The sequence below is a fragment of the Cadophora gregata genome, assembly GCF_030347475.1.
Source record: "Cadophora gregata isolate MNR1 chromosome Unknown scaffold_3, whole genome shotgun sequence".
Taxonomy (NCBI): Eukaryota; Fungi; Ascomycota; class Leotiomycetes; order Helotiales; family Ploettnerulaceae; genus Cadophora; species Cadophora gregata.
Window position 1 is genome coordinate 645,531 of NW_026695926.1, and position 20,631 is coordinate 666,161.

The 20,631-nt window shown below is 47.6% G+C and overlaps 10 protein-coding genes across 11 annotated transcripts; 5 read left to right on the top strand and 5 right to left on the bottom strand.

Moving 5' to 3' along the window:
• Positions 1–45: 45 nt before the first annotated feature.
• Positions 46–1,885, top strand: ONS95_008757 (uncharacterized protein). The gene has a single exon (XM_058502304.1). It carries the CDS (start codon positions 371–373, stop codon positions 1,724–1,726), a length of 1,356 nt encoding a protein of 451 aa, XP_058361232.1. The 5' UTR covers positions 46–370; the 3' UTR covers positions 1,727–1,885.
• A 7-nt stretch (positions 1,886–1,892) lies between these two features.
• Positions 1,893–3,017, bottom strand: ONS95_008758 (uncharacterized protein; the record flags this gene model as incomplete). The annotated part of the gene is made up of 1 exon (XM_058502305.1): positions 1,893–3,017. One exon carries the CDS (start codon positions 3,015–3,017, stop codon positions 1,893–1,895), a length of 1,125 nt encoding a protein of 374 aa, XP_058361233.1.
• Positions 3,018–3,406: 389 nt separating this feature from the next.
• ONS95_008759 (uncharacterized protein) lies at positions 3,407–4,710 on the bottom strand (the record flags this gene model as incomplete). Its single annotated transcript, XM_058502306.1, has 6 exons — positions 4,550–4,710; positions 4,428–4,449; positions 4,163–4,380; positions 3,885–4,111; positions 3,529–3,835; positions 3,407–3,484 (listed from the first exon to the last, which is right to left on the bottom strand). The coding sequence occupies exons 3-6, from the start codon at positions 4,271–4,273 to the stop codon at positions 3,407–3,409; spliced, it is 723 nt and encodes a 240-aa protein (XP_058361234.1). The 5' UTR covers positions 4,274–4,380; positions 4,428–4,449; positions 4,550–4,710.
• Positions 4,711–4,869: 159 nt separating this feature from the next.
• Positions 4,870–6,807, top strand: ONS95_008760 (uncharacterized protein; the record flags this gene model as incomplete). Its single annotated transcript, XM_058502307.1, has 2 exons — positions 4,870–5,712; positions 5,833–6,807. The coding sequence occupies 2 exons, from the start codon at positions 4,870–4,872 to the stop codon at positions 6,805–6,807; spliced, it is 1,818 nt and encodes a 605-aa protein (XP_058361235.1).
• A 1,167-nt stretch (positions 6,808–7,974) lies between these two features.
• ONS95_008761 (uncharacterized protein) lies at positions 7,975–9,470 on the top strand (the record flags this gene model as incomplete). The annotated part of the gene is made up of 2 exons (XM_058502308.1): positions 7,975–8,000; positions 8,048–9,470. 2 exons carry the CDS (start codon positions 7,975–7,977, stop codon positions 9,468–9,470), a joined length of 1,449 nt encoding a protein of 482 aa, XP_058361236.1.
• Positions 9,471–9,555: 85 nt separating this feature from the next.
• On the bottom strand, positions 9,556–10,881 carry ONS95_008762 (uncharacterized protein). Its single transcript, XM_058502309.1, has one exon. The coding sequence runs from the start codon at positions 10,612–10,614 to the stop codon at positions 9,658–9,660; it is 957 nt and encodes a 318-aa protein (XP_058361237.1). The 5' UTR covers positions 10,615–10,881; the 3' UTR covers positions 9,556–9,657.
• Positions 10,882–11,345: 464 nt separating this feature from the next.
• ONS95_008763 (uncharacterized protein) lies at positions 11,346–12,700 on the bottom strand (the record flags this gene model as incomplete). The annotated part of the gene is made up of 2 exons (XM_058502310.1): positions 11,346–12,038; positions 12,119–12,700. 2 exons carry the CDS (start codon positions 12,698–12,700, stop codon positions 11,346–11,348), a joined length of 1,275 nt encoding a protein of 424 aa, XP_058361238.1.
• A 1,457-nt stretch (positions 12,701–14,157) lies between these two features.
• On the top strand, positions 14,158–16,666 carry ONS95_008764 (uncharacterized protein; the record flags this gene model as incomplete). The annotated part of the gene is made up of 3 exons (XM_058502311.1): positions 14,158–14,340; positions 14,517–14,985; positions 15,036–16,666. 3 exons carry the CDS (start codon positions 14,158–14,160, stop codon positions 15,959–15,961), a joined length of 1,578 nt encoding a protein of 525 aa, XP_058361239.1. The 3' UTR covers positions 15,962–16,666.
• A 104-nt stretch (positions 16,667–16,770) lies between these two features.
• ONS95_008765 (uncharacterized protein) lies at positions 16,771–18,524 on the top strand. Of its 2 annotated transcripts, none has more exons than XM_058502313.1 (2): positions 16,771–18,256; positions 18,309–18,524. In XM_058502313.1, the coding sequence occupies exon 1, from the start codon at positions 16,886–16,888 to the stop codon at positions 17,927–17,929; it is 1,044 nt and encodes a 347-aa protein (XP_058361241.1). In that variant the 5' UTR covers positions 16,771–16,885; the 3' UTR covers positions 17,930–18,256; positions 18,309–18,524. The 2 variants fall into 2 exon arrangements, with proteins under 2 accessions (XP_058361241.1, XP_058361240.1); XM_058502312.1 differs by having other exon boundaries at positions 16,771–17,925; positions 18,071–18,524.
• Positions 18,525–20,630, bottom strand: ONS95_008766 (uncharacterized protein). Its single transcript, XM_058502314.1, has 2 exons — positions 20,279–20,630; positions 18,525–20,230 (listed from the first exon to the last, which is right to left on the bottom strand). Exons 1-2 carry the CDS (start codon positions 20,507–20,509, stop codon positions 18,590–18,592), a joined length of 1,872 nt encoding a protein of 623 aa, XP_058361242.1. The 5' UTR covers positions 20,510–20,630; the 3' UTR covers positions 18,525–18,589.
• Between the last annotated feature and the right edge of the window lies 1 nt (position 20,631).

Here is a 20,631-nt window from a genome sequence, read left to right on the forward strand (position 1 = left end):
CAAGAATCCAGGGACATACGACTCCCAACCTGTCGAGTTCCTGAATTTGGAAAATTCAATCGTGAAATTCCAACTAAAAAACGTAGAGAAGGGTTGGAAAGCGGTGCTGCTTGCTTTCCCCGCTTGTCCTCAGCCAACCATTCCCTCCCAAATCAATAAGCGAGGTTCACTTCACTGCAGCTGACTTCTAGGTACCAGGAACAACTGTGCCCAGAGAATATCCAAATGGGGAATTTGATAAGTTTACTGGTGTTATCGGCGGCTAGTGAAATAGGCAGCTTATGGAGACTCCAAGTATATATACAGCGGTCAGTCTCATGGGATAGTGGTCTCCCACCTCCAACTTACTGCCTCTCTTTCTTTCCACGCCATGAAGTTCTCACGAATCGTGCCCGCCATCTTGGCTCTGGTTCCACTTTCTCAAGCCTGTCTTTTGCCAGAAGAATCCGAGTTTGACGGTGCATCGCCTGTTCGCCGACAAACTACCAATACAGGTATCGCTATTGGGACAGGTGATCGATTCCAGAATGGAACCATCGCCCCTAGAGGACTCGGAACCCAGCCTGCAGGAACTAGCCTAGGAAGTCTCCTCAGCGTGAAGGAGATCGAGAGTGCTTTCAGAGGTCTTGCAAAGGTATACGGTTTGGAAACATTCGAGACACCCTTCAAGACTTATGAGAACGCGACCATCTTTGGAGGCAAGATTGGAGGAAAATTCCAAGGGAAATGTGATAACTCATTCCGTGTCTTCCTCAATGCTGCCATTCATGCAAGAGAGCGTGGCTCGTCAGACAATTTGCTCTACTTCCTGGGAGACCTTATGTACGCCTACAAGAACAAAGTGGGTCTCGTCTATGGTGGCCGTACTTTCTCTTTCGAGGATGTTCGCAAAGCATACTCGGTGGGCATCGTGTTTTTACCATTGAGTAATCCTGATGGAGTTGCCTGGGACCAAGCTACAAATTCATGCTGGAGGAAGAACCGCAACCCAACATCGGCCATTCCCGGAAATCCAAATTCAATCGGAATTGACCTCAACCGCAACTTCGACTTCCTCTGGGATTTTCCCAAACTCTTCACAGCAACTGTTGCACCAAACGTTGCATCAAACAACCCAGCCGCTCAAACATTCCACGGCGTTGCGCCTGAGTCGGAACCTGAGACAAAGAGCATTGTCTGGGTCATGAACAAGTTCTCGGCTCTCCGTTGGTTTCTGGATATCCACTCCTACGCTGGGGTTGTTCTTTACAACTGGGGATCCGACGACAGTCAGTCGAGCAACCCAGGAATGAACTTCTTGAACGCGACATACAACGAAGAGAGAGGGTTGATGCCGGATCAACCAGCTGACGGTCTTGTTTACTCAGAGTACGTACCCAGCAACGACTGGAGGGACAAAGTCTACGCTGCTATGAGGATGGGAAATGCGATGGATGCGTCTACAGGACGACATTATGAGGTTGAACAGGCAGCATACTTGTACCCTACCTCTGGTGCTAGTGACGATTATGCGTACTCGCGTCACTTTGCCGACCCGAGTAAGAGCAAGATCCACGGATTCACAGTTGAGTTTGGATTTGGCAACAGAGAGGCATCATGTGCATTCTACCCTACCCCTGAACAATACCGTCAGAATATGTTGGAGACTAGTGCTGGATTTATGGAATTTCTTCTGTCTGCAGAGATGATTGGACTTGGAGATCGTGGAAGTTGTCCTGGGTTTTAAATGGCAGTGACTGGGATGAAATATGTTGGCTCGCTTAAGCCCTTTAATCAGTTCATCGGCCTCGAAATCACATTGTTGGTGCTTAATACGCTGCATACACCTGGAATCATATTCATGCTGAAATCGTAATGTTGACGGTAGATTCATTCAAACACTAGACATCGTCTCAGAGGCTGAAACATATTGTGCATTCGGAGTTACAAAGAGGCAGGAAAGCATCGACTTCTGTAGACAACGCATCCAGCTCGACTCTGCTCTGTTTGTTGTCCCTGTCAACAGCCACGGCTCGGTAGTAAGCAGCTTGCTCCTGCAAACCAATATCTGTCAACAGAAGGAAACACGTGTATGCATTGTCTTCCGTGCGAGATATGATAAACCGCCGCATGTCAGCCGTTGTTTTAACCTTTGAGGCAAACTTGACAATAACGAAACAGACTTTCAGCCAGTTTTCGATTCTGTCAACATCTAGGGTGGGGCGTTCTTGCTCAAATTTGAATGCTTCAACAGAGAAGCCAGTCTCGTCAAAGTCAGTCCACCGTTTGTCAATTCCGTAAACAAAACTCCCTCTGGGATCTGGATGATCCGTCAAATCATCGACTTCGTTCATTGACTCGCAAGCAAAGATCTTATCCAGCTCCTCTTCTGAAGTTAAAGGTTTGAGCTGGCTCGACCAAGAGAGCGCGCAATTGTTGCGCAGAGACTGACGATGAGTCCAATCGGTCCGACCATCGTCAACCTCTCGTGCCTCGTGCAACCCATCCAATTTCTTTTCAAAAAACCACAGAAACGCCATCATATTTCTGAACTCCTGTAAAGCGAAGTTTCCACCCACTTGGGCGACGTGGACTTCCATCACACAGTCATTCGATTCCCAGTCCAACGAGAATAAGATATCGTAGTCATTGTTTAACATCTGGAAAACTTTGCGCAAACTGTTGAATGATTCTGCTGAGTTCGTGAGCCACGGTGTCCAGAGACAGAATTTGTAGAAACTATTGCAGTTCGGCACATACAACTGTTCGGGACATGGATTGCGTATGATCCAGTGTTCAAATATGTTCGAAGAACAATGAGTGAATGTCTTCAGAAAGCTATCTGTGGGAATGCACAGATCGCTTGTATCATCCTCCCTAGACAAAGTGGGTAGCCCCATGGCGCGGATCTTACCCTCAATCTCAGCAAACAATGCTGTGGTCTTGTCTCCATACTCTTCGTTCGTCAAAGGCTTCACGGAAGGCTTTTCGACTGAGATGCGGAAATCTATCAGTATACGGAATTTGAGTTGAGACATGGATACTGATCTAGTAGCTGTCTTCAAAAGTCGACGTTGTTGTCTAAATCGAGGTCGAGATTGAGACTGGCGTTTGTTGTTGCTGCTATCGTGCAAAAATCATCTTAGAGACAAAATGCAGGCGCTTCTTTATATAATTCAAGAAGAACACCAGTTGTTGGTGGTTCCCTATCTCGCGTTGCTGCTTTGTTGGAGCAAGTGAGTGTTCTAGGTACACAAAGAGTTCAGCTCTCTCATCAAAGCAAGTTGCTTTGTTTAATTCACAAAGCAAGGCGGAGAAAGAAGTATCAAGAACATCGCATTCTTTTGGGAGTGGAAGAATCCATATATTAGAATCTTCGCTTGTATCGCAGTTTTTGGTCACAGAAAAAGGTTGAACACACTTTTACCTAGACCTCGTGCTCGATATCTGCAACTCGAGGTACTTTGTGTAGTCTCGCGCCTCCGTAATTGGCCACCATCTCAATCTGGAGCTATTAGGATGTGATTTCAAAATCGAGTTGAAACTTACGCATTGCTGGATGATTTCAACATCCTCCATGCTGACACCCACCCTTCTGGTACCCCGCAGATGCCACGCTGTCTCTAGAGGAAGGTTCTGTATCATAATTGCTGCCAACGTGACTAGCTCCGTCTCAACGGGTTCCAAGATGCTGTGATCTGACAGATAGAATCCGTAGGTTATTTGGCGAGAGATGAATTCGAAGTCCTTGTGAGCAGCAAAGGGACTTGTGGATGTTGACAAGTTATCCTTGTATATAGTGTTAAGCCATGCGTTCCCTCTCTCTAATGTTTCTGGCCCGGCCTGCCATTTCTCCCTACCATGTATCATTAGTGCCTGTTTTCTCCTGGTACATGTGCCCATACCTTGAGAAGGTGTAATCCTTGTCCTCCGGCTGTTCAAGCTTTGCAAAGGAGAACAAAGCTTCGAGCGGTTTGCAAACTCCTTGTAAAGCCACATTCTTAACTAAAGCTTCACGAAGGCGTCGTACTAGTATTTGGCGGGATTCGGCGGTTGAGAATTGGGATTTGTTGATGAGGTATGTGTAAAGGTATGCGGCGTGTTCGGGCTCGACTCCAACGAGGGCCGAAAGCTCGCAGATATCAGTCGCCGCAGACTACGGAGAATATATCTGCCAACTTACAGCGACCAGGTACCAAGCATCTTCGCCAACTGTCTTGTGTGGGAATTTCGTCTCGATCGCTTCGAACAGAGCTACTGCTTCCTCCTTTGTGGGTTCATGAATGGTTGCCATTGTTCGCGATGGGTTGATAAACGGATTCGAGAAGCAATTATTGAGGGCCCGAGAAAGAGAGGGGAGCTGAAGCCGATGAAGCGAGGGCAATTGTACAGAGCAACAGCCTGGGAGATTGTCAGCTCGCGGTGATAATCAGTAGTAGCTTACTCACGGCTGTTAAATGGAATGGGTGTCTTTGTGGGCAAATATGCTGCCTTTGTAAGTCTCGTGGGTAAGGAATTTCGAGCTTGGAAAATGGTACGACGCATAGAGAAAACAATGGGAGGTATATACTGGCTCATATAAATTGGGCAGCACTTGAAGAAAAGGAGACAGATATAGTGAGAAAATAGCGTCGACGGTAAGGCTAATTATGATAAGGAAGCGACAAGAGTGGGATGATTCTCCAAACCAGAGCTGTGTGGTACAGACAGACTACTGCGATCGTCACGGCATCGAGCATTCTACAATGACAATGTTGAAGTGGACGGTCAAAGTAAACAAAGGCAAGCCACACGTGATCCTCAGCCTCGCGGTTGGGACGGCGGGGCTGAACGTTCATCGAACTTTATCAGCCTCAGCATCACCAACAACAAGGACACAGCAGCATAACCATGGCGGACTTCACAATTAAAGCAATTACGGAGAGTCTGCCGCCGGCGACGGACCCTATCACCTACCTCACGATCCTCGAGACTCACATGTCCCCAGAGATTCTGCCAACTCTGAACGACATCCTCCAAGATGCCGAGTTGACACAGAGCATAGGTTGGGACTTGATCCATTTACTCCTCCCTATGCCAGACTCGCGGAAATGTCTAGATACAATCGCTCGACTTGGAAATCCAAGAGAGGTGGTTTTGAAGGTTACTGAGTCTTTGCAGTTATTGGATCTGGATGTGGACGAGAACGAGGACGAGGAACAAGTGGAGAAAGGAAAGGAGGCTGGATTGGAGCCCTCTTCGAAGGAAAAGTTCTGCACGCTGGTCAATCTTCTGGCTATACTACATCCTCGAATCAAGACGAAGAATCCTTCACGTTTCCTCTCAACCTCTCTTATGGCAATACTCTCCTCCTATCGCCCCTCAGATGAAGCTACACTTGCAGTCATTTCTTTCGTACACACAATCTCAGGCAAGAAGCGTCCTTCTCTGCCTGACCGAAAGTCAAGCCTGAATATACAAATTGCTTCAAGTAGCTCTGCCGGGCCTTTGGCGCCTGATCCCGAAGCACAAGACGAAGACCCAGCAGAAGCAGCGATTCAACAGAAACTTTTACAGTCTTTTGTTACACATGTTTTGGAAGAATTTATAAATGCGAATGCTTTGGATTGGGCTGCCAGATTACAAGAACATTTTCACCCTCGAATGGTTGTTCCTGTAAGGAAAAGCATTGGCGAGACATACAAGGATGATCCGGCACTTGTTACAAGAACAGCCATCGTTGGACAATTAGTCGTAAGTTCTGTGCTTGGGGACTCATGGCCTGCTAATCTTGTGCAAATGTATGCCATTGCAGGCCATGTTTCCCCACTGCAAAACCTTACGTCCTCAACCTCAAGTTGCTAATATTCATAGGCTCTATCTCGTGACCTAGGGCTCTTAGACATCGCTACACTCTTCGATGCCATATACAGCACTGGTTCACCAATTTCAGAGAACGAGACAGAGTACCCATCATCACCTGGCGAAATTCCACTTTCCCAAGCGGGTTCACTCTTTCTCATAATCTCGTCCATATTTTCTTCGGTTCTCTTCGAGTCGAAGATTGCACTGCCGAAGCTCACGATCTTCCCTGATCATGCGAAGCTTGTTCAACACTTTATTGGCACCGGTGGACCTGGAAGTATTGGGAATGAAGAAACCGGAGTCATCGATGCTGTTTTGGCGTTGGGTTTATGGCTGGAGAACAACAACAATTTCGTTGCTGGACCTCTCGAGGACGAGGACTTCCTGCAACATCTCCAATCCATCTCTCTAATGTCTGCTAACACGCCGTCTCCGACGCTACGATATGCTGCACACGTTCTCACTTCGTCAATCTTACATGCACACCCAATGGATCGATTACGATTAACATTCATCTCGGATACTTTGGAGCATTGCCCATTTGAGTCCTTGAAAGGATCGGCAGTCTCATGGTTGAAAGAAGAAATAATTACGGCACATACTCGGAAATCAGAGAATGTGTTTGCTTCTACAGTTGCGCTCGCTGCCGCCCAACCATATTTGTTCCCAGACACGTCCCCACTGGCAGATGCCTCGGACGATGAGCTCCTTCAAGAGCTGGAGCAATCATTTCCATTCCATATGGTCGTTGTCAACTTCCTTTATTTCATTGGGGGAGAGACATACTCTCATCTTGTCCCATCCGGCATGATGGGCGTTGTGGAAGAAATTTACCTGGGACCTCTGAGGACCGCCCAAGAGAAGGGACTAAAGGTATTGAATCCAAGTCCGGAAAGCGCAGCCCATGTTGGTGGATCGAAGATGGATTTGCAACTTTTGGGAGATCGAATTGCGATGTGCTCAGCGCAGATTGAGGGAATATGATTAACGATTTATGTTTGATACCCAATGAAGTATGTATGATGTATCGTTTGTTTCCTATTTATAGACTTTTTACTGTGACTGTGGAACAAAGGACACGCATGGTGTGTTGCTCTTCTGGTAGGCAATCCCGTTCTACTCCTGATTTTCACCATTTTGGTTTTCATACTTACACAGCTCAGCCATCAGATATACACGCGAATCCCGTCACAAGACAACGGTAACAGGACCTTAGCCTTGACGACCCCCTGGGACTTTCGTCTCTGTTTAGCAAGTACAACTGCGTCACAAACAAGCTCCCCTCCAACTATTCCCCTGCCAAATTCCGAGCCAATGGAGAGTGCATTCGGCCAACAACTCAACCCCATCTACTTAACCCCCCACCCCCCAAGGATCCATACAATCTTCTCCACACTCCCGCGTTTACAAACCGCACCTTTTCACCCGCAGCCTCCCATCTCATAGACTTTCTTTTACCATTCACCTCTCCTCCGACTGTCCAAGCACTCATGGTGACTCTCTCCCACCCAGTACTCTCATGCAGAAATCCCCCTGACTTTGCCACTTGCAGATTTGACTCTGCAATTCAAAGATTCTCAGTGTGAGGACTGACGAGATACTGTATTTGGCCTCCTCGGTTTAACTTTGGTCTGTTGCCGCCAGGAAGTCCCTGCCGACTATTCAATGACTCCTGAACATGTTTGCAGAACCCTCTTGCTACATCACATTGCCTGCCATCTGGACCTGGAAGACACATCCCCGGATTCCACTGCAGCCGCGGATATCAGAGATATTTGCTTCGCAGTGACTTCCAATTCAAGGACCACACGGGAATTGGAAGCGTCCATGGCTTCGCTTTCCATGAAAGCTCGCCATGTAGCGTGGATTGGCCCAGCGATATCATGGATGGATCGGGGAAGGGTGATCCTGACTCTTAGCTGGATCAAGTGAAATATTCAATTTTGTCGCATGTCGAGTCTCGCGTCACTATGCCAGATGAATGCGAGCTAGTGAACACAAATGAGCTTGTTTATCGACCCGTAATTCACACATGTAGTCCACAAACGAACAGGTCCAAAATTTTGTCACTATGGCTTGAATTTTTGAGCACAAGTTAAAATCTTTGGCTCTGTTCCTTCTAATCTGGAAAACATCTCGACATCTGTCACCATGGACGGTAGCCAAGAGAACAAAGAGTATAAACCACATCATACCTTTTATGTTCTCTTACTGACCACGATAGGCCTTATCAGAGTAGAAAAACTCGTATCTCAGCACCTTTAAAGCAAGAAACCAGCAGGATACCAAGGAATTCAACATCATTGGACGACCCTCCCTCTAGCGCCTTCAATCTGGACGGTAGCTTGCGAAAACGTGGTGGGAGTTTCTCAGCAGAAGTAAATTTTACTTCCAGAGAAGCCGATTACTCCCAAAGAGGCTATCCAGAGAGCATGAGCCTGGGCCCTGCACCGAGCGATAGCCATAACCGTCCTGACCCTCCTCAATCACAAATGGGCGCCCCAAGATCTGGTTTCATATTATTTTGTCCTCAGGCTGGGCAACATGGGCTTCAACCTCTTCACTATGCAGGTCAACTCCTCAGCCCACCCCAACTTGGTAACCCGTCACCCGATCCCCTACCACCAACTCGTACTTACCTGAAATGCCTGCTTTCTGAAGAGTCATTTGATGATTTTCAAGAATACCAATATATAGGGCAGAACGACGAAAACATGTGTTTCTCATTTCCTACTGATCAGTGTCCTCGTCAGATTTTCTCAAATCCAGTCGGAGCCCCTGCAAATGTGCAATATTCACATCTTCCTTCCCCCGATCCCGCCCACACACAACAGAGCTTTTTGAACCCGGATAATTTCGGGAGCGGATTCGACAAAGCTGGAGACTACAATTCTTTGGACACACCCTTGCCATATAACTCACAGGCCAACCAAAACCAAGCAAGCAACGTGTCTCAGGGCTCACTTTCTTCCAATGTTTCAGCTGGAGTACTTCCAGTTCAATTGCACCCACCAAACTCCCAGCCCGTCTACGCACGCAATCCAACACCTCCTCCCGGTTACATGGTGTTTGGTTCACCAGAAGACCTCCAAGCAGCAGTTAATAACAATCCACTCGGAGTCCACGACTATATTCGTAGACTTGTCAAAGACAACCGCAATCTTCTGGACAAATATGGTAGATCTATCCAACAGACTAAAGACGAAGAAGACAGAGGCAGGAGACATATTGCGACCATAGAGAGAGCTTGGAATAAATTAAATGCTGCCCTTGTACAGGCCAATCCTGCCCTGGCAAGCAGTTTCGGAGCTGCTATTCGATCAAGCAGTGGAGTACAGACACAAGCATATGGTCTTGGTCATGTGGCTGATACCAGGACATCTAGTAATACTGTAGGAGAAAACCTTACGGGACAAGGTAATGGCAGTTGGAGAGACAGAGGCGGTGACAGAGCAAGATGGGATGGAAGGGGAAATGTGACTGGACAGGAACGTGCTGCTGGAGGCAGTCAAGAAGCGGCACCAGAACATTCCACTGGCAGAAACACACGGTCTGCAAAGGAAGTGAGCAAGACTCCCGCGGAGGATGAAAGCGATATTGAGAATGCGGATAAAGGCGATTATGACGGCAACAATGGTTTCGCCTGAATGGGAATTGCGAGACAATGTTTACTTCTCTGCCACTAAGGTTGCCATCAGGTATTGATTGGAAATATCAAGACGAACGATTATTGGAAGGACTTTGTGACTTAGGCAATGCTACATATGCCCAAATCACGAAAATTTAACCCCGTATTAGTGAGCTAGAAATGTACCCTAAACCTGAGGTCGCTGTTCAAATACCCAATATCTCCTCCCATGTCTCTACAATGCTCAAACTGGGAACAGTCCAGCGCTCCCACTTCTCCCTCTTCAATCTCTCCATCTCACCCTCTACTAACTCTTGTACTCTCTTTTTCAAGTCATTCACATTTTCCGCCCTCTCGATGCTCAATCCCAACTCCCAGCCCCTCTGATCCCACCCATCCTCATTTCCTGCCACATCAGTCAGGTTGTTCGCGGTGTCGACCTCCCTCACCGCTGGCAAAACCACAACCAGCTTCTCCAACCTATCAAAACCCCTCAAAGCAGTCGCAAATTCCCCTACTTCCCCAATTGTTTCAACTGCAATCATCCTCAAACTAGTTGCTGCCGCGGGTTGGAAGTTGACAAAAGCTTCTAGTGATAAAGAGGTGTGCATCTTGCTGCTCAACCCCATTTTGAAGAAAACCACGTCATAGCGGGGATTGAAAACCAATGATACCATTTTACGATCGCTTCGTATGAGTGTCATGCTATGGAAAGTGCGTCTGTACACATCGTGTGAAGTTTTGCAAGCGTACGGCGCCGACGCCAGCGCTGGATGTGGGAGAGTTGGTATTTCAATGTTGCCAACGGTTCTACATGTGAGTAAGAATCGCAGAAGGGCGCAGCGGGATGTATAGGTGAATGGGGCGCTGTAGATTGGAATGACTCGTTGTGAGGCGAAGACAATGGTCCAGATATGGAGTTGGAGCTCCGCTGGTAGGAGGGGGAAGAGTGTGAACGTGCGGGTTGATGATTGACCTAAGATTTGGGAACTCATAGAAGGAGGAGCTGGAGCTGTGGTAGCTGGTGTGTCTTCTGCAATCAATCTAGCAGTTTGTACCGTCGGATTCCAAATTCGATATGGACCTCGGGCGTGTGTGATCACAGGGAAGAGCCGTTGACGAATGGAATCGGATCCCCTCGATGTTGCTGGACGAGATACCATGCTTAAGAGCCGTGTTCCTTATTGAATGAAGCACTTTCTTACTTTAGCCATGTACTCGTCTCGTGGACATGTAGCGCTCCTGAGGTCAGGCTGTGAAGGACGTGTTGGTGAGATGTGCTGGAATAGAAGACGTCAAACAGATGGAGCTGTAGTTCACGTCGGTGAGTTGGTTCATCTAAAGAGCTTTCTGTAATCCGTGAAGTTTATGCGAGCTGGCAATAACTGGGAAGAGAGTCTCAAATTGTGTTGAAGTCGAAAAGAAGCTGCGCCGCGTTGCTGCCCAAACGCGCCCGAGTTGTGTGTGTCACGTGCAGTAACACCCTCGCACTTCTCTTCCAAAAAGAAAAAAAAAAAGCGGCGAAGAAATTTGCATGAATCCTTGTCAGGTTGGACATGTCGCAGGAGAGAAAAATTTCATATAAAGTTTTATTCTGCTTGGTGCACGCTCTGGATCTTCAATCTCGCTTGGTATTGGGAAGCGAAATGCCAAGGCAAGTGGTAAACAAATACGGGCAACAATCGAGACTGCTGATTTTACCAAACTAAGCTCGCTGCAACTCATACTTACTTCCATAATTGTGTAAGGTGCGGGCAGTGTTTCTAATCAACCTAAGAGGCGTACACTGTGAGATTGGAATAAATATTGCCTATCACAAATCTCTTCTTGAACATCCTCCACTGGCGAAGAAGGCCCTCTCTGGGCATCACCCAACCCCTTTCGGTCGCATCTATCACAATTCTCCATCACTATCTCGACCGCCTGTCATCAGTCTTGGATCACCACCATGCCAAAGATCATCCCCCTCAATGCAGCCCAAATATCCTTGAAGCTGACCCTCCGCCCCCTTCAGCGGAATTGTCATATTAACCACCTGACTCTCCCGCCTCGCAGGAACACACCTCCAAATCCTGTTCCTCTTTCCCTTATCATTCTCATGCCTATGCACAATCATCTCATCATCCCTAAACGGGCCCATAAACGAGTTACTATTCTGCATTCTTGCGCCCTCCAACTTCGTCCCATTGCCCAAGTACACAAACCCGCGGTACCCATCACTGCTCAGAATAGGCTTCCACATATCTTTTTCGTACACAGAATCCCACCAGAATTTGTCGAGAACCCAGTCGAATGTGCAATATTGCTCTCCGCCTTTGTGCGCGGCGTTGGCATAAGGTTGTGAGGATTCGTGCCGGTTGGTCTGGTATTCGAGCTTAAGCCACCCGTGCGACGAACTCCAGGTTGTGTCCCACCAGTAGCGGCGGGTTTCGACGATGCAATCCAGCTCGACATGTACCATTCCAAGCATGCATGATGATTCTGATTCGAGCTCATACGGGAACCCGTCCGATTGAGAGGCATCGGGTTTCCAGGTGAATTCCCATTCTGTGGCACTGGGGTTCGCGGGGTTGAAGTAGGATGGTATCTATTGTAGGAAATCAGCTTTGTCAGTTCTTTTCAGTGGTCACCTGATTGATGAGTAGATAGGAGAGCAAGCTATCATACCCAGTCATACGTAGTCTTAGCGGTGATCAACACGCCGCTGTCCCTCTCAGCAACGCTAGCTATAGCGACATACTCCTGCGGGCTATATGTGTCTTTAACAGGAATATTTATTTTCTTACGACACTTTCCGTCACTATCCATGCCACTATAGCAATGTAAGATCTTGGGAGACCCATACCGATCCTCCGAAAACGTGCCGAATTCAGACACTCGGGGCGTGCAGGAGACCACAGCGGGGATCTTGACGTCGACTTCGTTGTATTTGCCTTTGGGACTCTGCTTGTTCTTCTGGCTCATGAAATCGAAGATCGAATCGGTGAAGGTAATATTTGAGGGTAATTTGGAGAGGAAGTCTTGGGTTACATGAGCTTGGATGTCGGCCTCTGTGGATTTCTTAATTGTGAGTCCGTAGGGCTCTTCAGTACCATCGTCTCCTGCCTTGAATGTCAAAGCTCCTGGATTCACGGTGTTTTTCACACGTGTGAAGGCTTGGTTGATCTCATCACTGATGGAGATGTGGATTGCTACTGCAGAGGCTGTTGATAAGTGCAACGCTGCTACTATAACAGTGGTGGGTTTCATGTTGAGAATTTCTCTATGCTAAGAGTAGAAGAATCAGGGAAGTTACAAGAGAGTTGCAAGAGACTGTAAATTGAGCTCATCCATGTGGGATTAACTCTGGGTTTGGATTGGATTATGGTACAGCTTACCGCCTTTTATAGACAGATACTCGATCAAAGACAGCTCGTCATACTGTCTTCGATGTGTGGCAATCGGGTCGCACCTGAGGCATGTATTATGCCACTTGGCCGATCTCCCACCTGTTGTATCCTGGCATAGCCTTGAAACACGAAGATTATGTACTGTATCGTCGACGACAAGCTGTAACTGAGACTCGCTCACAAATCTCCTTACATGAGGAGCAACTGTATGAGAGACTCAAAGGAGTGAAATAGCAGAGATCTACATCAAGGAGCTTGAGCTCGTTTGGAATGTTCTATGATATGGCTCGAACGAGTGTACTGTTAGTCCTGTTAGTTCTGTTGAGGTCGACGAAATTGGGATCGCCATTCTGTGCCACACTGAAACCAACGCTAGATAATATTCGTATAACGGTCGATCAGCTTAGAATTTCGACATGACTGACTGATATACTCTGATTATTGCGCCAGTCCGCCTGTGCGACGTATCGTCGCTCAGCGATTTTGGACATGGAGGGCTTCTAAAATCTACCCCTCTGGCCGCTGACGTCCTCGATTAAATTGCCTAATTCGAGCGTCAGTGATCCAACGTCAACTGATAATCGACTGCACGTGGCTGACACTCGAGGCTCTCTGTGTACTAAAAAAAACTTCTTTGCGGCCTTTTCTGATTACATCATGTTCAGTATTTGCTCAGCTGCAAATTTTATAGAATATTTACGCGTGATAAGTTTCTCGGAATTACAAAACTGCTCGATATCCTTACCTATTGAGCTGCGAAGAATAACGGTGAGACTGCGCTGAGCTGTTGATGTATTTTTTTTGTGAGGTGCCTCCCGGGGGGAGGGGTCTTTACACGGGTTAAAGTAAATGTTTACCTCTACATGACCCAAGACTTCTCACCTCTAACTATCATCTTATTGAAGGAGACGGTCATGATCATGTCCAGCCCACCTGTCCGTTTCCACTCTACTCAATTACCTATCGTAGACCTCGATTTCTACCTTGTACTCTCTCCCTGTTTCATCAGTTGGACAAACTCGTACTTTCACCCATTGAGACTCATTGTATTCACTTCCACCTCCTGTCGTGCCTGCCTAATCTGACGGGAGCCTCTCCGCACTGGCCACCTTGCTCTATAGGTATGAATACCCGTGCTCACAACGACCAGAGCCTCTTTCGCCCAAGAAACAACATCAATTTTTGTTGGAACCTTTCACAGCATTTGCGATCTACTCTTCCAAATCAATCATTGACGTTCTCATCTTCATCATCTCCATCTACCTGAGAAATTTCCAATCCAAGCTGCACACCACAACTCTCCGACATACAAACAAGATGGCGTCCTCCAGCGCCATGGCTCCCACAGCTCCGGAGTTCTGGTGTAAAATCTGCAAGTTACCGTTCACGACTGATGGTGCCTTCAAGATTCACAAGGTCAATAGTGATCGACACATCTGCTGCGACGTCTGCGGCGCTGACTTCAAGAGTGAAGAGGGCAGAAAGAGACATCGGGCTGCTGTAAGTATTTGAGATTTCCTATACTCTTTGCTCCCACCTCAACATATGATCTTACGAATGGGCACATTCTTCAACAACCGGAACATCCTCCCTTATCGCAAACTTGTTCTCACCTTCGATGCATCGACTCACTCTTCCTTGACTTCATGCGGATTGATACTAATATCTCTGTACAGCACCATGCTGAAGAGCAAGACTTGACGTGCAAATTCTGCGGTCTCAATTATCCACGCGTTGGGAGCTTGATCAATCACTACGAAGAATCTCAATGTAAGCAGGTGTCGAAGGAAGTATTTAAACAGGCCATTAAGGACATCATGGCTCGCGACACTGCAAAGAGAAAAGCCCACAACTTCGTTGACATTCGACGATCTGGCGACTCCAGCGGCCAAGAACCCCTTCCACCACTGCGTAACGCCTCAAATTCCTCACCTGCTTTCATGACAAATGACGGCATTGAAAATGGAAGGTACGCTGGTAACGCTACTCAAGGCAGTGGTTCTCGACTGTCTAGCGGATCGAATGCTGCTTACCAGGACAGTGGATGGCAAGCAGCTGGGGATTCTGAGGCTACTTCCATGCAACAAGGTGATTGGTCTGGCACTAATCCACAGCGAACTAGTTTGACTGGTGCAACAGGTTTTGGTGTGTCAAGTTCTGATCAAATGCTTGCAGGTGTACTGATCTATCTCCAGAAAGCAACAATCCCCTCATCAGTGTCATTCCAGATTTCCCAATCCGCGAAGATGAGGATCTGATCTCTTTCGATGTTTCTGAGGTTCTCAATTCTCCATGGTCCGTTCCGGCCTCCGAAGCGCTGAAGAATGTACAAAGGTACAACAGAGCCAAAGATTTTCCAGCTTTGGGCGGTAATGCTGTCAATCAAAAGCCCGGTGAGAATATCAGCCGTGGACTCGTTCAAGATATTACTCAGGGTGTTACTCAAGCTCCTGTCAACCGAGGTGTACCTCAGACATGGATTACTGGAGCAAATGCGAATGCCACTACAAACAGTGGGGGTGGTGGTCAACGTGTCGTACCAGAATCGTCAAACCATGGCCACCCTCATCATACCTGGGGTAATGCTGGATCTAGCCTCGCTGAATTTGTCAACCAAGAAGTGGTAAATCAAAAAGGCCAAGCTTTCGGTCAAAACAACACCCAGAATGTCATGTCAGGTGGAGGGAGTCAGGACTCTACTGGTCGTGGACCACCTCATACTTGGGGCAGATCCAATACTACCTCTTTTTCCACAACACAAGCCACTCTCGCCTCAACCAATCGCGACCTACCAAACAACAGCAATTTTAATGGCTATAGAAGCGAAATTTGGAACAATTCTGGTAATGAAAGCATTAAAGGCAACTCCGCAGCAGCTTCCAATTCACAGCCTGGTGGTCCAGTGCAGAATCCCTGGGGCAAGAAGAACTTGTTTCCAGACGCGCCAGCTGCAGTAGCACCACCTGCTGACCTCTTGTCTTCCCTCAATATTAATACCGGCCCATCACTCTCTAAGAAGGTTTACAGAATGTTCGATCCTGTAGATCCAGCATTCAAGGCTAGTAAATTCTACGTCCAGATCATTGGCAGATGGAAGTGCCCCCACAAGGGTTGCAAGTAAGTCAGCCGTTTTGTTTATCAGCAATATGCTAATCACGTCAGCGGCTCGTACAAATCTCAAAATGCCTTCATTGCCCATCTCAATTCCCCTGCACATTCAGACGAGAAATACCAGTGCCTCAAATGCCTTCGAATCTACGACTCATTAACCGCTCTCACTCAGCACTCGGAAAGCCAAGGAGTTCGGTGCAACGTTCGAGAAACTGAAGATTTCGAGTCTGTTGTTCGGGCAATCACTGCTGACACCACTACAACAAATGGCAGAATGGCTGATGATACCATTCGCTATGAAATCAATCCTGACGCTGAACTTTCCAAGGCAAAGATGACCGAAAATTACCGTGCTGCTGAGAGAGAAAAGAATGAAGCTAAGAAGCATTACTGGGATAATCGGAGAGTTGCATGGTGAGCCACCACTAGCCAAACCAATTTCCACATCGAGTGGCTTTACGAAAGCTATTTTTAGCCCATCTTCCTGCTAGTTTCGATCTTTCATATAATGAATCACGGCTGTTGATCTGGACGGAGTTGGGCTTTACTACTTTAGTCCAGTCATCTTCTCGATCTACGACGGAAAGGGATATCATAATATCATAATATCGGGTCGGACGTTGGCGCTCATGTGTGCTTGTTTTTTTTTTTGCGTTTAGGTACTGCAAACTCTACGCTTCGATCAACTCAACCTTTTTGTTGACATCGTGGTGGCCAAATCATGAGTCATCGACTCTGGCTCCGGCAACGCGTTTCACAGAAAACGTTAACTTCACCAGCGTCAGCTTCTTAGTCAAATGACACTATAAATGAAAATTTTGTTAGGAAATTTATGTTCCTGTGAATGTTTCCAATAGTGGCTGAGCTCGTTTAAAACTAATCTCTGTTTCAACTCAAACCACAGTTCAACATCCTTCCAGATTGGCAAACCAGAATGTCCCATCAACCCCCCCTTCCAACCACCGTTCCTCATCAACCCTCCCTTACGTCCTCCAAGCTCGTCCCAAAGCCCGCTGCGTCTGAAAACTTCAATCCAAAAAGCAATCATCAATCTCACCCTTCTACACAGACTGGGAATCTCTCCAATATTGTGGAAACTTCAACTGAGACCAAAAATAAAAGAGCTACACAAAAAGACAAATCCAGTTCAAGGGCAGGGACGGCATGCAGAAGCCCCACACGGCCGGTAATCACACTCACGGAATCTTCAATATCCACTATGAATACAGAGAGGGGCGAGAGAAACGAGCGAGGCACGGAGAGAGGAAGACAACCCGGACCTTCTGTAAAGCAACCAAGTCCGCCAAACAGACTTAGTACAGCAGCCGGTACCGTAGATCGTCGACCATCTACCCGGAAACAACAGCATGCAAGCTTTCAATACGAACAATCCCATTACCCACCAGAAGCTGCTTCAGCTCGTTTATCATTGCTGCATACAACTACCTCTGAAAGTATGAGGAGAAAAGAAGCTTCATACTATGGAGCAGAAGATCAAGTTAATGAAGGCACATACTATGGTGGACTCCAGACAGCAGTACCACACCAAGCCGAACACTCCCTGGCTCGAAGTAGACGGTACTCTCCGCGCCGCGCATCTCCTCCTCCTCTGGCACCACCAGGTAAAACTAATAATCTCCCCTCCCGCTCCAACTCCCGCAGCCCCCCCCTCTCAGAACGCCTCACCGTCTTTCATAAACCCATCTCCTTTCTCCCAGCCCAACTGCAGCCTTCCCTATCTCGTTCCAGTAATGGTCCCGCTCACTCACCTTCGCCAGCTGATAATTTGAGTGCAAGAGACGCAGACAGGATCTGCGATGATCTCGTCAGAAAGGTCAGGGTTGCGCAGTTGGGGAAAATGTATGATAGGGCTGTGGAGGCTGACAGGAGGGGTTTGGTGGATGACGGCTTGTATGATATGGTAATGGATTTCTTCTATAGGTTTTTACCAATGGTTTGGGGAAATGGAGAGAGGTGAGTTTATGGATTTTCCTGTGGTAATTTATCTTTCCCCTAACTTATCCCTCTCCCTTCTTATCTACCTACCCTTTCCCCACCATCCCTCTCATTGCAATGTAGAAAGTACAAGAAGGTGGAAATGTGGCTGACAGCTAGTGAGCGACCCAATTATCATCAATCGCCGCCAAATCCTCGACCACCAACGCGTCTGGCAGATTTTTGGCCCTAGGGGAGAAGGTCTCTCACGCAAAGATAGGGGAAAGAATAGACCGCATCCGTGGTATACTAGACCGAAAGACAGGAAGATGAGCTTGAAGGAGGTTGCTGGGGAAGTTTTGGATAGTTTGTGAGTTTTACTTCTGGTGTTTGAGAGAGATGGACGCTGACGTAATATGTAGACCAAGAGTTCAGATCGTGCCCGGACCGGCGAAGAGGAAGAAAGATGAAGGTGAAGGGCAAAGATAAATGGCGTGGAGGGCAGGAGGAGAATGAGAGTCAACCGCGAGCAAGTCGAAGCAGATAGGAGAATCTTCAGCGACAGAGTGTCAATGGACTTTTCAGGAAATTCCAAGCAACGCCGGAGATCTCGGATGCATATCATAGTCAAGTCGATGTCTTTGGTGATCTTAGACACGAAGCTGTCTAGAAATTCACAATGCATTAGCCTATATGTTCTTCATTACCCATCTAGCCCCTCGAACCAACTCTCATGATAATTCCTCAAGTCAATATCCGCCGGTTTCTTCAAATACGGCGTCAAATCTCCTTCTCCCTTCTCCTCCTTCCTTGTCCACCCATTTCCTAACCACGCGAACCGATTCCCCGTCTCAGTTTTGTATTTCCACTCCCAATCCTCCCATCGCGGGTCCCTTCTCAGAAAGTTTACATGCGACGCACTTCCCGGCCAGTGGCCGTGAATCCTCCCACCGGGACGTCCACCGTTCGCCCATGAGCTGCAATTCTCGGAGAATACGGTCTTGGGAAAGAAAGAGTCTGAATACGCCACGAAATCATCTGTCGCTGCTTGAGATGGAACGAAAGATTTGATCCTCTGCGTATTGACTTTGCGGAGGAGCTTGGCGATGTATGTGATTTGCGTCTCGACTTGGTTGGGGACTGTTCCGCTGTGACCTGCGGCGTTGGGACCTTGGACATGCAAAAGATTGGGAAATGAAGGTGTTGAGAATCCAAGATAGGTGAGGGGATCTGGGGACCAGACGTGTCGGAGATCCTTCCCGTTCGCTATGATCGGGAAGGGTGGCTTCATGTCCACATTCGCACCTGTAGAGCAGATGACGGCATCGACTTTCCTCTCAATTCCATCTATAGTGACGATCCCATCTGGCGTGAAGTGACTGATCGGTGTGCGGATGAAACTGACGTTGTCTTCGGTCAGTGCTTCCAGGTATCCAGGACCAGGAGTTAATCGTCGACAATTGGGTGAGAAATCTGGGACGATATGCTCGAGAAGTTCCGGCTTCTTCTTTAATCGTTCAGCCATGAGTTTGATGAACTCTTCTCGGAGTCCGTTATTCGTCTCGCTGCCTTTGAAAAGTGTACCGAAGCGGCGATAAAATGTCGATTCTAGCTCTTTTCGAAATTTGTGGTACGTCTCGGGGTCACTGAATGAATCCAGCAGCTCCTTCGCGTAGTAATTTGGCTCTAGTCTCCTGCCTGGTCCTTCGCCACCAAAAGACCCTGCGATCCAGGTCGGACTACGAGCGTAGTGGTCAAGATGTTTGACTTTAGGTTGAATGTTAGGCACGACTTGGATACCGCTCGCTCCATTTCCGATCACGGCAACGTTCTTCCCGGTTGGATCAAACTTTGGATCCCAGGCGCTTGAATGCCGCAGATGGCCCTGGAAGTCCTTGATTCCTGGGTAATCTGGTAACTTCCAGGCGTTAAATCGACCGATCGCTGTGATCACTACATCAAACTCTGGGGCATAGATTTCTCCTGTGGATATATTCTCAATCCGCAAAGTCCAGCGGCCAGTGTCTTCATCCCACTCTGCGCCTGCAACTTTGTGTCGCAGCTTGAGGTATTGGTAGACATTGTATTTGTGTGCAACATTCTGCCAGTACTCCAAAATCTCTGCTCCTTGAGCATATTCTTCCGTCCAGTTCGTCTTGGGCTCGAACGTGGATTGGTAGACGTTTGCGGGGATATCGCAGCGAACTCCAGGGTAGACATTCTCGTACCATGTACCACCCACGTCCGCGTTCTTGTCGAAGATTGTGAGCTCAATTCCAGGAACCTTTACAGGGAGAAGAATGCCTGCTGTGATTCCCGCAAGCCCGGCTCCGATGACTGCAACCTGTTCATACTGTTAGATGGTATTCCGAGTGGGGTATATGAGAATTACTCTGATCTTGGATGGCGCATCAATTGGATGATTTTCCAATTCAAATGTGCTGGCGTGCTTTCGCACACCTCCTTGCGGTACTTCTGGTATGTAGTATCCATTTTGGGTATTCTTCACTTTCAGATTGGGTTCTGGTGGTGACAAAACCTGGATGGCTGCTGGAGACTTCTCCTTGAACAACAGTGGCAGCTGCACCGGTTGCGATAGAGCTGTTTCAAGTGAAGGTGCCATTTTTGACGAACAACAGCAACAAGAGACAAAAGACAGTTATGAACGCATAATAATGGAAGGAAAACAACACAGAGGAATCTTCGGGAAGATCGCAAGCCAGACTCTACACTGGACTTGAAAGA